This window comes from Henckelia pumila, chromosome 2 (genome assembly GCF_033568475.1).
Source record: "Henckelia pumila isolate YLH828 chromosome 2, ASM3356847v2, whole genome shotgun sequence".
NCBI lineage: Eukaryota > Viridiplantae > Streptophyta > Magnoliopsida > Lamiales > Gesneriaceae > Henckelia > Henckelia pumila.
This window is the reverse complement of record NC_133121.1, coordinates 123,039,158-123,055,682: the sequence shown is the minus strand read 5'-3', so window position 1 is coordinate 123,055,682 and position 16,525 is coordinate 123,039,158. Positions and strand designations below refer to the sequence as shown.

Below are 16,525 nucleotides of genomic sequence, written 5' to 3'. Positions count from 1 at the left end.
CCCTTATAACATACATGTGAACATTGTTTGAAAATTACACTGAAAACGTAAGTCTCAATATAGAGTAGACAAATTCTAGTATTACATAAACAAATTTATCGTGCTAGAGAGAAATTATATCATTTTCTAGTATGTTGTAGAAAATTATTTGGCAGAGAAGTAATCTTTCATCATTAGCTTTGAGTTCATCAGTACGGCTGAGAGTATGTTCCACCAGATGTAACATTCCGGTGGAAAAAAAACTCTTGGATTAGTGGGTTTCATAGTGGAATTCATGGACTCCGCATATCCAAATCAAATTTGGATTATTAGATCTAACATGAAAATAGTGCCCTCGTGCTAACATCTCATCAACCAAGTTCTACATGCTTCACGATCAGAGGTGGATGATAGTTGGGGAAAAGTTGGGCTATTGTCCGGCAGTTTTGTCCCAATCACATTTTCTAATTAGATTTATTTTGGTCCTAATTTTTATATTTGATTGTTTTCTAATTAGATTTATTTTGGTCCTAATTTTTTGATTGACTAATTGCATTTTAAAAGGATAAAAAATCTTGATGCATGGCATTATCCGTTGACATTTAATATATAAATAATTACATTTGCTATATTTTTCCCTAACTTTGGTTACAATCACAAGCTATTTTTCAAAACTTAATCCGAAATTTTGATAGTTTTCTGATAATGATTTGGGTTATCTATAAAACGTAAAAATAACAAGTAAAAAATAAAAAAAATGATTCAAAACACAATATCAACATATGAAAAACTTGTGTTTTCTTTCCCTAGCTTCGATAATTAGAGGAAAAGAATTTGAATGATAAAGTTGCAAGAGTCATCTTAAATTTCACTTATTTTTATAGGAATCTAATTTTCTATGGAACACTAATCAGTTCCAATTATAATTGACACTTTGATTCGGATTTTTTTTTAAAAAATAACTATTTAATCTATGATTTTGTTGTTATGCAAACTATTGATTTTATAAGATGGAGTTTCATATTATGATTGCGGAGGAAAATTATGAGTACTTTTTTTGTTTTTATAAGTATAATTCGAAATAAATTGTCTACCAAATTAAAAAAATTTGGTTACGCCTTATAAGTACAATTCGAAATAAATTTTGCCATTAGATTAAAAAATTTTGGTTACGCCTCTGATTTCACCCCATTCGTAAGTATTGCAAATATATAAGATTTTTGTATGAAAAAATGAGAGATGTAATCGTTTTGTTGTAATTGTGGAGGCTAGAATTACGTGTTCAACCAATGGCTGAATAAGTGCAACCTTGCTGATATCTTACAGTTGATCACAATTCACAAATAGGCGCTTGTTTTGATGATTAACTATACAATAAATGACTAATTAATATTTTAGCATTTACCTTCCACCAAATAGTTATCATATTTTTCCAATTCCTTGTTGATTCTACATTTATGGGATTTGTAGTTTAATTGGGAATGAAACCTCCTAAGCTAATTTCAATTTGGCAACCAGATCATCAAAGGGGTTAGTTTATGCTACACCGGGAGTGTTTCTCCCCCTATTTTAATACCATTAGATCACGTGAGACCATATATTTTTATAGAAATTGACATATGTGTTGATGGTCCAATGACTGATATTTGACCACATTATGGGGGGAGAAGTACTCCAGGTGTAGCATAGAATAATCCATCATATCAAAATACGTAATGAATATCAGACTCTCAGCTTCAATGAAAATGCTGTAAAAAATAAATATGCAGAAAGAGGTGCATACATCTAAATGGTCATAAAGCAAAAATGTCAAATTCATGGGGCATGAAATCTTCATTGGGTCTGTAATACTTATCAGGTGAGTAAAGGCTCAGATTGGTCACTTGGCTAGTGTAAAGGCAAGCAAATCTCTCCACCTGAAAACAAAGAAAATTATTGTTATTCAAAATCGATGAAGGAAGGAACTCATCAATTAATTAGAATCAGTCTCTTCGTCGATTCGCATACCTGATGTGCAAAACGAGAATTTTGGTATCCAGTCTTCATCAGTTGTCCCCACACTTTATGGAACTGAAAATATTTGTAACAAGCGTGGTTACTTAGATTTCTTGCATTTGTTTGTGGACATTAAACCGAGGAAATAAATATAAATCTGTAAGAGAATAGTTTGGCCTACTAGCTTAGGAAAATATCACATCTCTCCTCACCTTTTGATGGCATTCTCGTTGGGCTTGTTGATGACTGAGTCGTATGTGCTCTTGCTGAGTCTGAACACGAAAACAATATTGAAAGTTACTCGATCAGGAAGTATAACGCAGAAACTCATGCTGACAAATCGACCATCCATAGCAAACTATATGCATGTGTGCATTCGATTTACAGCAGACAATAGCATACCTAACCAAAAAAAATTAAACCTGGAGTGAAGGTGCTTGTGACAGAATACCAACCTGCAGTATGTAAAGCTCAGCAAGTTTCTTTTCCTCATCCATTTCATTTCCACCATCGAACCTTAATATTAAGAGTGTAATCAGAAATAATTCAACATAGTTTATAAAGCAATAAAACTAATACAAGTTCCTCAAATTATCGACCACTTATTTAGCATAGAAGGATGGCAGTTGTTCTTTATCTAGGATTGGTAAAGGACAACGATCCTCAACAGTATTTAAGACCAGAATGTACATATGAAAACTCAATGTACATTCTGGCTGCCACAGATTTGCAGTGAAAACTTAAAACAAAAAACCAAAGAACGGATCGAAATTTACTTGAGAGACCACTTCAGATGATGTATCTTGTCTTCAATGTGATCACGCTCATTTCTCAATAATTGAAGTTGCTACAAGAATTAATCATTGGTGTCAAAATAGACAGATAACATAATCTTGACTGAGATAATGGGTCATAAAAAATCCAGAGGGGGATAAACGTAGCATACGGATATGAATCTATGATAGATAAAAAAAATGAAGCATCACTTAAATAATGCTACATCAATCACAGAATTGCCCATCAACATCAGAAAAACTTGGGGGATAAAACCTTCCCAAAAAAAATCCTCGGAAGGCTTAGTAATTCATCTCAAAAGAAAAGAGACAGCATACGTAAATCATATTCCATGATCTAAGAAATCTACTCTGTAACGAACACAGCATTGTAAAGATCCAAAAATCTAATGCATCATCAACTTGCCTAATGAAAATCCAACGTTTATGTGTCAAGCATTTCCCTTCTGAAAGAGTGGAAATGAAAAATATAAATGCGTAGAGCATTTCCCTCCCTTATGTGGCACTTAACTCTCCAGGAGCCCACTGTATCAACAAATCATAAGACGGTCCTCCTCCAAGATTTGAAAATTCTTTATAATTTAAATGGCTCAATTTTACAGGATATTGTCAGCTCTTGGTTATCAATCAATACACTATTCAAAACTTAGGAAGATAACTCTCCAGGATCCCACTGTATCAACAAATCATAAGACGGTCCTCTTCCAAGAATTGAAAATTCTTTATAATTTAAATGACTCAATTTTACAGGATATTGTCAGCTCTTGGTTATTAATCAATACACTATTCAAAACTTAAGAAGATTGTCAAAGTTTCTATACGCACTTCCGTAGACTAGTCAGTCAGTTCATTCTGCATTGTACTTCAGCTAAATGGAAGTAATATCTATACCTTCCGAGTATCCCTGAGTGTCCAGAGAAGTTCAACTTCTTTCTCAAGCTCAGGAACAACAAGCATCGTCCTCCAACCTATCAAAAAGCGAGAAATTATTGAATCAGACATCAAAAATATACATGAGATTACATATTCAAAAATCACTACATGTTTATTACTGTGATAGAGATATTCTTAGCTTAATTTAGCTATAAAAAAAGGAGGAAAACCCCCTCTTCTAAACTCCAGCTCCAATTTGATACAGCAGGACTTAACAATGAGCAATTTATAAATTGCCATTAATTTTCAATAGGGAACTTCTTCATAATTTGGACCTAGATATACAGTTAGCTAGAGATTTCCGAAAAAATAAACTCCAAAAAACTGCAACAATGACGGTTCCAAAGAACTACAGAAGTAGAATCCTCTTTGACAGTGGACAATCCGAGTTTAACGCCGACCATTTGAAATGTAACTGACATTACATTCAAATGGTGGCTTGTCAGACCAAGTTCAAGAACTAAGGAGCATAGTTGGGGACCATTAGTTCCGAGTGGAAATCCCAATTATGAGATCTTAAAGGCTCTCAATGGTTTATGTTAAAAGTTGGAGATCTAAGCAACCAACAAGAGCCAATTTAAGGCACAAGATTTGACGTGCATGTTCTTAATTGAAGCCCTAGAAGAGCTAATTATGAGCTTGTTTCACATTATTATTTATTGTTAAGGTCGTATTGATGTTAATGGACCTTAATTTAATAAAAAAGACAAACTTTGTTGTAATGAACTTGAAAGAGGTGTCCTGCGTACCTAAAACTTTTTTACTGCGCAGGATATCTCCATAGATGTGATCTCCAACGTAAAGTACCTAACGAATCAGATGTCCTTTTATGTAGCAAAATTATAAAATCTCTAATAGAGCAAGCTGGTAAATATAACAAAAACTAATCATCCCACGCCAGAATTCAACAATATCACTCCCTCCGCACATATATCACATTCAGGCAGCAAACAATTCTCTCAAGGATAATTCCTTTCTAGCATTTCCAAGCTTTACAAATTTACTATTGAAGCATCATATCAGAAGAGTGAATTTGTAGATTTATTATCTTAAGTTGTTCTCAATCAGGATATTATTGGAATTTTTTATTTTTTATTTTTTGTGATGAGAAACGATTTTATGTTAAATACATAAGAACTTTTACTTACATGAGGCGGACAAGCAATCCGCGCAAGACAAAAGGATTAACATAGACCATCATAGTTATATTACCAACAGTTGTAGGCGTCATAGTTATATTACCAACAGTTGCAGTGCTACGCCTACGACTATCCAAAAAGTTCCTCCTCTCTTACCAAGAAGATATCCAAGATTTGTAGCGTATAAATCTTGCATGGATCTTGGAACTACCCAAACTAGTTTCATCTCCTCGAATGCTCTAGCCCACAAACAATTCGTGAAAGCACTAGTCTCATTATTGGAAAGTCGGGAACAAATCTCTCAACATTTTAAAATATATTTTTATCTTAATTCTTGAGTTGTCTGAAATGAAATTGCAGCGTAAAAATAGGGGACGTGGGAGTACTAACAACTTCGATACTTGGTATGACCTTATTTTTAGGAGATAAATCAGGACCGCAATGTTGAATTTTAACCTTTTCAAATCTCATGTAAGGCAAGTGTTCCTCAAGAAACTAGCATATATATTTAAATAATAATGTAACACTCAACCCACGAACTAAAGAAAGATTACTTGGCCATCATTCGTATGCTTCCCTAAAACTGTACCAATGATTGGGCCAATCCATAGTAACTGATAAGTTTTGACGGATACCAAAAAAACATGAAAGACTCGGAAAGAAGGAGATGTTAAGAACAAAAGTTACCTGGGAGCTGGACTCGATGGATAGTAGTTTATGCAGATGGCCTACATTTCCTCCCTAATAAAATAATTTGGAAATATTCATCAAAATAACAACAGTAATGGGATGAATAATAACAATTCACACAAAAAAACACTATCCACAACCTATGTAAATATTCACCAAATGTTGTAAATTTATTCTTCTGTAGGTCATATATATACCTGAAAAACTCTACAACTTTTATCCAAGCTCTTCAATGGCATCCTTAGAGAACTATCTACCTGATAAATCAGAAAGACAAAAGTCAAATGGCATGGCAAAAGAGCAACTCGAAACATACCATATTGGACAAAGCTGCAAAGATATCAAATAACCTGAGGCATAGGTGTGCCGTTATCCGTATTGAGAAGCATCCCCGACTCCGCATCAACCTCGAAAAGATTAGCACGATTTTCATCTTGGAAAAAACTGGGTTTTGCACTGTACCAAGGGAGTCATTATTGTGAGAATGATAGTAAGAATAACTGTCCAGATAATAACCGAGAGGAATCTCAGACATTTATCAATCATGGAGTTCCATCCAAAAACCAAGGGGCTGTTAAGGCAAGAAATCACATAAAATCATAGAACTTATGCGCTTAAACATTGAATCACTCTTTTTCTTAGCCAAAATGCCACCCCATCTTCATACCCCCCACAAAATTACCACGTCAACTATTCTGAACAAGGGTGACGGACAATCCATCTGAAGAAAATTTATTGCTTGTCTTGACGAGTAAAGTCAACTATACCGGAAACACAAACAAAATAAGAGTGATTTCCACCCATCTACTTCGAAATTGGAATGGTAGTTGATACTAGCAGGAAAAAGCACAACCATTGTAGTAAAAACTTTCACGCAAAAAAAATGCTAAGCACCTGCCAGTAATAACAACATCAAAATGCTGAAGCCAATCAAAGCTGGAAGCAGAGCCCTCATCCAATGCTCCAGGACCACAGAGAAAGTTCATTACAATATTCGTGTAATCCCAAAGGCTGCACCAAAAATAATAGCAGTAAATAAAATTTGAGATCCAAAGACATGAGGTAACTTTATTTCCATTTTTGCTATAGATATTTTCTTCTGACGGTAAGTTGCTAAAGATTTCATGTGCCTGTGTTATATCTGATGCAATCTCTAGTAACTTACCAGCAAAAGGAAATTAAGGAATACCATGTACTGAAATCAAATAAAAAATAACAAACCTAAAACTTTGGTGTAACATATTGCAAATGTAGTATATTGGTTTTCAGTATAACTAGACATTGAATCATTTCCAACACAAATTCTCTGATGTACTGCAAGATCACATGTACAATACCTGTTGGTAACCAGGAATGTAGCACGACCAGAGTCTCGAAGCATCTTAAGCATGGGAAGAATCGAGTTGTCCTCATTGATGTATCTGATAAAATAGCCCAATGGGAAAATCAAGGTAATAAGTCTAGGGTTTGCAATGTAACTGGCAAACAATGGCAGGATCGTTTACTCTGGACCAAATATGTCAGTCCAGCCTGGTATAACATATCATCGAAGATTCATCGTCGCTAAATGCAGTTGTACGCCAGTCTAAGTTCTTAAATAATAGAATGAACGAAGTTTGACACCAAATGAACGCAAATGAACATTGCAACACAAAGCAGATCGTCAAGACACAATCGATTGTAACCTAGCAAGTCAAATATCAGAAAAAGGTAAATACAACAAACATGGTCTGACTCTTGTACCTGAGTCCTGTTAGGGTGACATTTCAATTGAACTCAGTTCAACAATACTTGGCATTTACTCTTTTACCAAGTGAATATTTTGTTTTTTTTTTTCAAATCAAAACCTAATCCATTTTAAATTCTTAAAAATTGCAAGGCATGCCTCTGTCGAGGAGATCTGTACAGTGCTTTTATCCTAAATCTACTAGAAATCATGGGAATCGGTATTCTCACTCCATCATATGTTTACCCTCTTAAATATAAACGAGGTGAAGAACGACTCTATTTACCTTAACAATAAAATGTTTAATGCTTCACAAAAAAGAATCAGTGTACGCCCAATAAATAATTACAGAACAATGTCGCTGTAGACAATTAAATTTGTCGACCTTCAAATATGGCGAGTACAAAATAATTAAATATCAATAAAACAATTAGCTATTTTTTGGGAGATTAAATTCCTAAAAAATAAATAGTTAATTAATTGATATTTTAATATATTTTGTGATCAAACCAAGATTTTAAAATCAAGATTGGATCTTGTATCAAATGGAAGAAAATACTAACATTTTTAGTATTTAAAATCAAATCTTAAACCAAATGGAAAGAAATACTAATATTTTTAGTATTTAAAATCAAATCTTGTGATTAATGGAAGATAATCACCAAATAAATCAAGAGGAGCCAATCAAATTGCGACAGCTCATCAAATAAAAATGGTAGGAATCTGCATCCTTCAGCTATAAATAGGGGGCAGATGACCAAGAAGAAAACACAACACAGAAGACTGAAGCAAAAGATAGAAGAATTCAAGAGTTTTTCTCTCAAGTCATATTCAAAAAGTTCAAAGCGCAATTCAAGGCGTTCTTCTTCAAAATCATCAATTTCGATAAGATCAAGTCGTGATTCAAGGGATTAATTGCGTTCTTCTTCAAATATATTTAAATTTATCAAATTCGAAGATTGTGTTCTTCATCAAATTCAAGAAGGTCGTGCTCTTCGTCAAACAAAACAAATTCAAGAAGTACGTGTTCTTCATCAAATAAATCGAATTCAAGAAGATTATGTTCTTCATCAAATAAATCGAATTCAAGAAGATTGTGTTCTTCATCAAATTCAAGATAACAAATTTCAAGGCGCGATTCAAGGAGTTCATCGCGTTCTTCCCAAATTTTGAAGTTTAATTCGATATCAAGGTGTTAACCCATCGAATTAACTTTATCAAAACATCAAATCAAATCTCAAGACATCAAATCGTCTTCCAAGAAGATCAAATACCCAAGAAATTCACATTTCACAAAAAATTGTCATTGAAGAGAAGAATCAAGAGAATACTAGAGATTGTATCCACTAATTTTTATTTAATTTCTCAAATTCACTTTGTATCCATTTTTTATTTCTTAATTTCTAGAAATAAAGAAGTTTGCGCTACAGTGGCCTTGGTCTCTATAAAAACGTACGAGAATGCAGAAGTCAAAATCAACCAAATTTATGACCAAATCTTAAGACAGCAAACGAAATAAAAACAAAGAAGTAAAATTATATGAAAGATGCGAACCCTGTGACTTCAGAGAAACACATATTGTTGGCAAAGGGGAGCAAACACTTTGGCTCTTGCCTGTCATTTTCCCAATTCTAACAGTGTCGTCATAGGAAAATTACACAATAAAATTTTCAAATACCTTTTAGGATCATTTGCAACCATTTTCTTTAAAGTTCCATCACGATGGCACAAATCAACTGCAGCTCGAACATCTTTATACATACGAGGGTAACTGCAATATCAAAAAATGGAAAACACAAATGGCATAAATAAGGAACACATAAAATGTTGTGTAACTTCATCTTAAGCTTGAATAAAAAACAATCACAGCTTTTCTTTCAAAGCAATTTCGCCTTTCACGGCGCAAACACCTAGTATAGGATAAACATTTTTACTCATAGGACTCTTCTACTCTACGCCATGACTGCTCTTTGTTATATAGTTCATGATCATCAACAGTGAGCTTCAAGAAACAAAGAACTGGTCTATAAAGTTTCCGATCACTATGAATGAAGCTGTTTGAAAAGGTTTATAACTTCCAATTATTTCTCACCCATGGTTTTTCTTTCAACAAACAATACTTATGTCACTTCAGTGGGCAAAATGTGCAGCAGTGTCTTTCATGTGGCATTAACCTATTTATAAAATCAAGTGATTACTTTACGCTAAATCGCTAATAAGTAATAAGTATGCATCATAATCGTTAAATGTAGTTGTATTAGTACGATTTTTATGAGAAAATATTAACAAACTCTAAGCGTGTAAATTTAGTCGCTCATAATAATCACCATTAAGATCGAGTAATGAAGGCACACATAATTGATTATCTTTGCATAAACTCATCTAACGTTGTCGTAACCAACTCTTTAAATATTTTGTTTGTGAACAACCCATTCAATCTCAAATAGAAGCATTTTGCATAAGAATTATCCATATACTATAAATATACATCACAGCAAAGAATATGAGGTTCATAGAGCGTTTCTCAAAGCATATTATTTATGAGCCTAAACAAAATGCATCTTATCATATAAATTGCATAGAGGTGCCAATTAATTGGGTTGGAGGAGACCCTCATCATATAATTTAGAAGGTGAAAATTTTATGTTTTTTATATTTTAATCTAAAAAATGATGTGGCTGATAAATGGGTGTTGCAACATTACTTTTCAGTTATCCTTCTAATTATTATATTTCTGGAAAAGCAAATTCTATTTTAAGATAGATTATCATAGTTAGTGACTTTCCTAAGAAAGAAATATGAGCATTCTCTTTGAAACACATAAATGAAGTTTTGGATTAGGGTCTGACTGTAAAATAAGAAGTACCAACATCATGAATCCAAGAAAATACTGATCTAAGCAGAATATAAGGTGCTATAGTTCAGACGTTCGAGTGAGAAAACAAAAGAACTAGCTATTCAAGCCATACTTAAAAGTTAAAATTTGTGGTGAGTTTCTTACTCTGCTGAAATTTTTCCTGGGTTAGCATCCTTGAAGTCAACTAGCTGAGCGAATAAATAAGCCTCAGCCAGAGAAAAAAGGGTATCGATAAGAGCATATTCCGGCTCATCGAATGCATCACGTATCAATGTACTACCATAGGTGGAAACTTTATCTTCTTTTGATAACTCTTTGAATCCATGATAAGCTACTTTCACATACTTGTGCCGATCCATCTGCAGAAACATGAGCCAAGATGAACAATTAGCAAAAAACCAAGATCAGAAAAACAAAAGCTAATATTGTTTTATGATTTAAAAAATATATCGGTCACATTATGCAACACAAACCTTCAATACGTTGCCTCTCTTTTTATCTAGAACCAATCCTCTGACCATGTATGTCCAGTCAAACGACCACTCCAGCAACTACATAAGCCCACTCGAGTTAAGATCTAGATTTGGAAACGAAAGGCGATGGAAATAGAGCACAAGTTGCAGCTAGTAACATCTTTATCATAAATCATTTTACTTTTGGTTGGTAGTCATAAAAATTGCTTCCAACACAAGTTCATCCATGAGACTATTCACTAATGCATAATTGAAATTTTATGCTTTCATTTTTCAATACACCACTAGATATAGTATGTGAACAATAAAAAAACCTGACAAACCTCAATGGGGTACCCTAGATCATTAACCAGTTTCTTGACTGTGCCTTCATAGGCAAGTGATTCAAATGTCTCAGATTTGTACTGAGCCAGAGTGTAATCCATGTCAAACCCAACAGCAACTATATTTCTCATGTTTAGAGATCTGCTGCAAAAGATCTGCTTTCCTATATCGATCTTTTTTCCTCCTTCGGGAGAGGACCATACACAGAGATATTTATCACCCACACAGCAACCACTCTTCTCAAGCTGCAACATTTTGCTGTCCATTTTTTGACTGCTATGAAGTTGTTTATCACCTGTTTCTGTTAAAAGATCGACGATGAATAACAATACAGTCTAAATAATTCAGCATCTCTGTAACCCACTTGAATTCCAAAAATCTCCTCAAGTATCCAAAAAAATGGAACGTGTCAATTTCCATGATAATTTCCCCCTGTTGTGCAACTTTGTATTGCAATTCTGGAATTGAGATTTATTCTCTACTTTATTTCATTAGCAAAGACTAATCATAAATTAAATACATTTTAACTGGTGCCGGAATCATCACATCCAATATATGTGCAACTGTGCAAGGGATTCCTCTGAATTTTAGAAAACATCTTTTTCATCATTATCTACCATCTATTCACTAATATAACACAAAAACACCTTGGAAATGGAAAATCGGTCTAGAAGTGAAAATACAACGAAGAATATATTTTAACTGGTACCGGAATCATCACATCCAATATCATGTGCAAGGGATTCCTCTGAATGTTAGAAAGCATACTTTTCATCATTATCTACCATCTATTTACTAATATAACACAAAAACACCTTGGAAATGGAAAATCGGTCTAGAAGTGAAAATACAACGAAGAAAAAATTCCCTTCACATGATGGATAACATCAATAAAAACACAATTTTTTACCAATATTTCAACCACTCATGTTTCCCCAATCACAACAATGAAACACTTGAGTATTAATGAAGAAGTACATCTCGAAACGATATGAAAAGGCCCATATAAATAGAAAATATTGATATTGATACTTTCAAATTTCAATTAGGGATGCAACAGAGCAGATAATTGGCAGCTCGATCAAAGCCCACTTCCACTGAGTTGAGTCAGAGCCAACTCCCACAAAACTACTAAGGTCCACTGTCTTTTCAATGCTCCCCAACATCATATTTAATTTACCAGGAGAATCAGTATAGAAAGTTTATCATGTGTATGTTGAAGTTGAACTTGTCGGAAGACTTAATGGATTTATGACCATAAATACTTGAAAGTTCACAATATCCAGGTAAAGTGGGGGCGGGGAGGACAAAAAGTTATAGTGCGAAAAATTGCCGTGAGAATCACATGCATGATGAAGCTCAAGGAAGCTGACAAGCAAGTAGTTCCAGATGTATTTCTTAATACATATTTGAACATTTAGTTTAGTCCTACTTCTTTAATTCTGCTTTTGTATTAAGAATAATTTCTTCACCTAGATCTATCCACCATAAAAGTACAATTTTGAATCCATCACAGCTGCCATGCAAAGTCCACCCCGAAAAAGAAAGGAACTTTATCTGTCCACTTGAGAATAGAGAACCCTCATGCAACAGCCATGGAAAATTTTAAACAAAAGGAAACGATCATGAAATGTAAAAGAGACCGGAAAGTAAAACAAAACAAAGACATAGACAAAATAGACAAAGGAAAGAAAAGAAAAGGCGAAATAGAAAAAAGGCATTAATGTTGACGATGAAATAAGGTAACAATAACAAACCTATACAGCAATTCACCTTCCTTCCACCAGGGAAGCGATCAGAAATCGAAGAAGAGAAACAAGGCAACGAAATGGGAGATGGCGAGGAACAGACAGAGAAGCAAAATGAAAGCGAGAGACCATTCGGAACACGCATCTCCACATTAAATAGCCATCACAAAATGGGGGCGGGGCGGTTTTCCAGCGGCAGCTGCTGATGTAATGTAAATCAAGAGCGGAATCCAATGCTCAGTGGTGGTTCCACTTCCGACACGACAGATTCCAAACAGCAACCAATCGAGCGTGAGTGCATTTAATTTATTCCGTCAAATATATTACTTTCACTTGTCGACATTATCACCCCTCCAAATTGTGCGAATGAATCAGATACCCTCCACTTTCAAAGAATCCGATAATGGTTCACGCTGCTTGGGCTGGTGGCCGAGCACAGGCGGCGGCGGCGGCGCAATGAAAGTGAGAAAATGAGTAATTGGGCTGTAAAAGGCTTTTGTTTTTCCGGATGGGCAACGGAATGCTGGAAGGGGGATCAGCAATGCAATAGAGTGAAGAAGAAGAAGAAGAAGAAGAGGCAGTGCGTATTTTATCATGGTGGGGCCCTCAGATGTGAACCGCTAGATAAATTCCTGACTGCAATTCTTTTCTTTTGTAAAAAAAAATATAATAAAATTTTATCTTATCCTCCTGAAAATAGAGAGAATAAACTATTAGCGCTATGCTAGATTCTGTTTTTAATTTTTTTTTTGTCATATTATATAAATAAGTATTAAATTAAAATTTAAAAAAAGGTGTACAATTATAGCGAAAACTATCTGTACCAAGTTTTATGTTAGGCTTGTATGATTTATATAGGTATATGATAAATATCAAAATTTAGTTTGACTCTATATTGATATAACAAGTTTTGATATGTTTTGTGAGCCTAGTATAGTAGTATGTATAAATTTATATTGCAAGTTCTTGTGACCAAATATGAAATTATAATTCTAACTCTGGTTCCACTCATTTCAACTAACTCCATTTATATTAATAAAAACTCAAATAAAAAAGTAGATAATAACAAAAAAAAATTACACCGGTATAATTATATTTTTTGAAAAAATCTTTCAAACTAAATTATAATGTAATACTTAGCCCACAAACTAAATCATTTTCATGCTTTCGTAAAATCATTTTTCAAACTAAATCCTTTTTCCTTTTTCGAACTTTGCATTGCTTAATTTCAATTTATTAAGCACAATTAAAATTTTTCAACAATCTCCGATATAAATGAAATTAATGCATGAATGCACATGATGTCAAAGAGAGTCTACACGAAAATTCAATGCGTCAGGAGAGGTAGCTTGTGGCTTTGAACCTTCCGTAGTAGAATACTATCGGATTTACTAGGCCACGAAGTAAACATGATGTTTTGAACTTCTTGGCGGTTTATGTAAACCCAGACAATAGTACCTACACAATGAATTTTCTTCATTTCTATTGGTTTTTCGGTTGTGTCCGTTTTGGCCATGGAACACATCTTGGTTTCATAAATGTTTCATTGAGGCGGCCCGTCCTCACACTTACATAGGTGGTCTCCTTTGAAAAGTATCCTACAGTACTCCGTCTTTTCCAGACAAGAAACCATTAAAAGTTCAAACTTAACCTCACTACATGCGTAGGCTACAACACTCTTAGTCCTAGGAATGAGTTGAAAAAATTCCAGAGTGTTAACTCAAGTTCTCATAATTTAGTTGTCCCATTGAACCAAGATTTTGAGATCTCCAATCAACAAGGTTGGGTTACCACTATGAGAGCTTTATTTTGTAGACTTTAAGCCCATTCATCTTGACAAGTTGTACATTTGATCTCTATTCAATGCTTTTGTTAGCGGATCCGCTAAGTTATCTTTTGATTTGACGTAATCAATTGTGAAAACTCCATTTGAGAACAATTGTCGTACGGTAAGCACCCCCACACTTTGATGTATTTGTAGGAAGGTTTGTGGCATTTCCACAATTCATATGGTGACTTATCATTTTTCTTGTGGGGAATTTTGTTCAGTATGTAATTGGCCGACAATATTGCTTCCCCCCACAAGTTTTGAGGTAAGCCCGAACTTATCAACATCGCGTTCATCATTTCTTTTAGAGTTCGATTTTTCCTTTCGGCAATCCCATTAAATTGAGGCAAATATGGAGCAGTAGTTTGATATATAATACTCAAGGATGAGCAAAACTCATCAAATGGAGCTTCATATTCTCCTCCTCTATCACTGCGAATACTTTTTATTTGCTTACCATGTTGATTTTCAACTTCGGTTTTATAACTTTTGAACGCATCAAGTGCTTCATCTTTACCTCGCAAAAGATATACATAACAGTACTTTGTGCAATCGTTTATGAATGTTATGTAGTATTCCTTTCCTCCTCTTGTTTGCACAAATTTTAAATCCCAAATATCGGAATGAATCAATTCAAGAGGAGTGGCACATATTTCAATAGAATGAAATGGCGGCTTGGTCATTTTTGCTTCAACACAAACTTCGCAATTATGTGTTGGATCAATTTTGTACTTTGGCAATAATTCCAAATTCAGTAAACGTCGCAGAGTATTAAAATTTACGTGTCCTAAACGAACATGCCATAAATCAAAACACTCAACCAAGTAAATAGAATTATCAACTTTATTGTCATCAATCTTGCGGTGAACCGCGATTACATTTAACTTGAAGAGGCTCTCATCGAGATATCCCTTTCCAACAAAATGACCATTCTTGGTCAATACAAACTTATTTGATTCAAAAACCAGCCTAAATCCATGTTTCACTAGTGATGACCCCGACACCAGATTCTTCCTTATTTTAGGAACATGTAGCACTTCAGCAAGGGTCACTTCCATTCCAGACGTCATCTTCAAGACGACTTTTCCAACCCCCACAATGTCCGATGTGGCAGAGTTTTCCATAAACAACTTTCTCCCAGAACTTGGAGTGTATGTGGAAAACATCTCCTTATCGGAGCATATGTGGCAGGTAGCACCCGTATCAACCCACCAATCGTTTGGGTTGTCCACCATATTCGTCTCAAATACAACTGCAGTTAAATCAAATTCAGAAAAATTAAAAGGTACTGACCTTTCTTGAACCATGTTTGCTTGTTCCTTCCCTTTCTTTGGGCTTCTACAAACCTTTGCCATATGGTTTGGTTTTCCGCAGTTGTAACAATTTCCTTTAAACTTCTTTTTATACTTCGATGGTTGTTGTTCATTCACAAATTTCCTCTTCTTCACTTTGTTGCTCGATTCCACAATATTAACTTTAGCAGTCATCTTACTTTTCTTGTTCTCAGTAGCACGATTATCTTCCTCAATCCTCAGTCTTGTGATCAGATCTTCGAGTTTCATTTCCTTCCTCTTGTGCTTCAAGTAATTTTTGAAGTCCTTCCACAAAGGAGGGAGTTTCTCGATCAATGCAGCAACTTGAAATGACTCGCTTAGACTCATCCCCTCCGCATGAATCTCGTGCAGTAATATTTGTAGTTCCTGCACTTGACTCACTACAGATTTGGAGTCTACCATATTGAAATCTAGGAAACGTCCTACAATGAATTTTTTAAGGCCAGCATCCTCCGCTTTGTATTTCTTTTCAAGCATCTCCCACAATTCCTTTGCAGTTTTTACTTGACAATACACATTGTATAATGCATTGTCTAGTCCATTCAGAATGTAGTTCTTGCAAAGGAAGTCGCTTTGGTTCCATGCGTCTGCTGCGGCCCTTCTGCGAGGATCGACTTCATCTTCATGAATGGAAGGAGGATCTTCTTTCAGAAATATGGCCAGACTCAAAGTTGTGAGATAGAACAACATTTTTTGTTGCCATCT

The 16,525-nt window shown here is 34.6% G+C and overlaps 1 protein-coding gene across 2 annotated transcripts; it reads right to left on the bottom strand.

Annotated features, from left to right (window-relative positions):
* Window positions 1-1,646: 1,646 nt before the first annotated feature.
* On the bottom strand, window positions 1,647-13,208 carry LOC140880484 (uncharacterized). Of its 2 annotated transcripts, none has more exons than XM_073284972.1 (17): window positions 12,668-13,208; window positions 10,910-11,211; window positions 10,587-10,664; window positions 10,258-10,472; window positions 8,935-9,027; window positions 6,868-6,951; window positions 6,425-6,541; window positions 5,881-5,986; window positions 5,728-5,787; window positions 5,528-5,581; window positions 4,451-4,508; window positions 3,660-3,736; window positions 2,751-2,821; window positions 2,430-2,490; window positions 2,187-2,246; window positions 1,987-2,049; window positions 1,647-1,895 (listed from the first exon to the last, which is right to left on the bottom strand). In XM_073284972.1, exons 1-17 carry the CDS (start codon window positions 12,801-12,803, stop codon window positions 1,773-1,775), a joined length of 1,758 nt encoding a protein of 585 aa, XP_073141073.1. In that variant the 5' UTR covers window positions 12,804-13,208; the 3' UTR covers window positions 1,647-1,772. The 2 variants fall into 2 exon arrangements, with proteins under 2 accessions (XP_073141073.1, XP_073141074.1); XM_073284973.1 differs by having other exon boundaries at window positions 12,684-12,818.
* Window positions 13,209-16,525: the final 3,317 nt, after the last annotated feature.

Bases quoted from the DNA above. Each gene is read 5' to 3' on its own strand.
- LOC140880484 (XM_073284972.1), bottom strand. From the start codon at position 12,803: ATGCGTGTTCCGAATGGTCTCTCGCTTTCATTTTGCTTCTCTGTCTGT. The intron at 10,473-10,586 runs GTTTGTGTTGCA...ATGTTTCTGCAG, and splicing joins AGAGAGGCAACGTATTGAAG to ATGGATCGGCACAAGTATGT. The intron at 2,050-2,186 runs GTGAGGAGAGAT...AAATATTTTCAG, and splicing joins AACGAGAATGCCATCAAAAG to TTCCATAAAGTGTGGGGACA.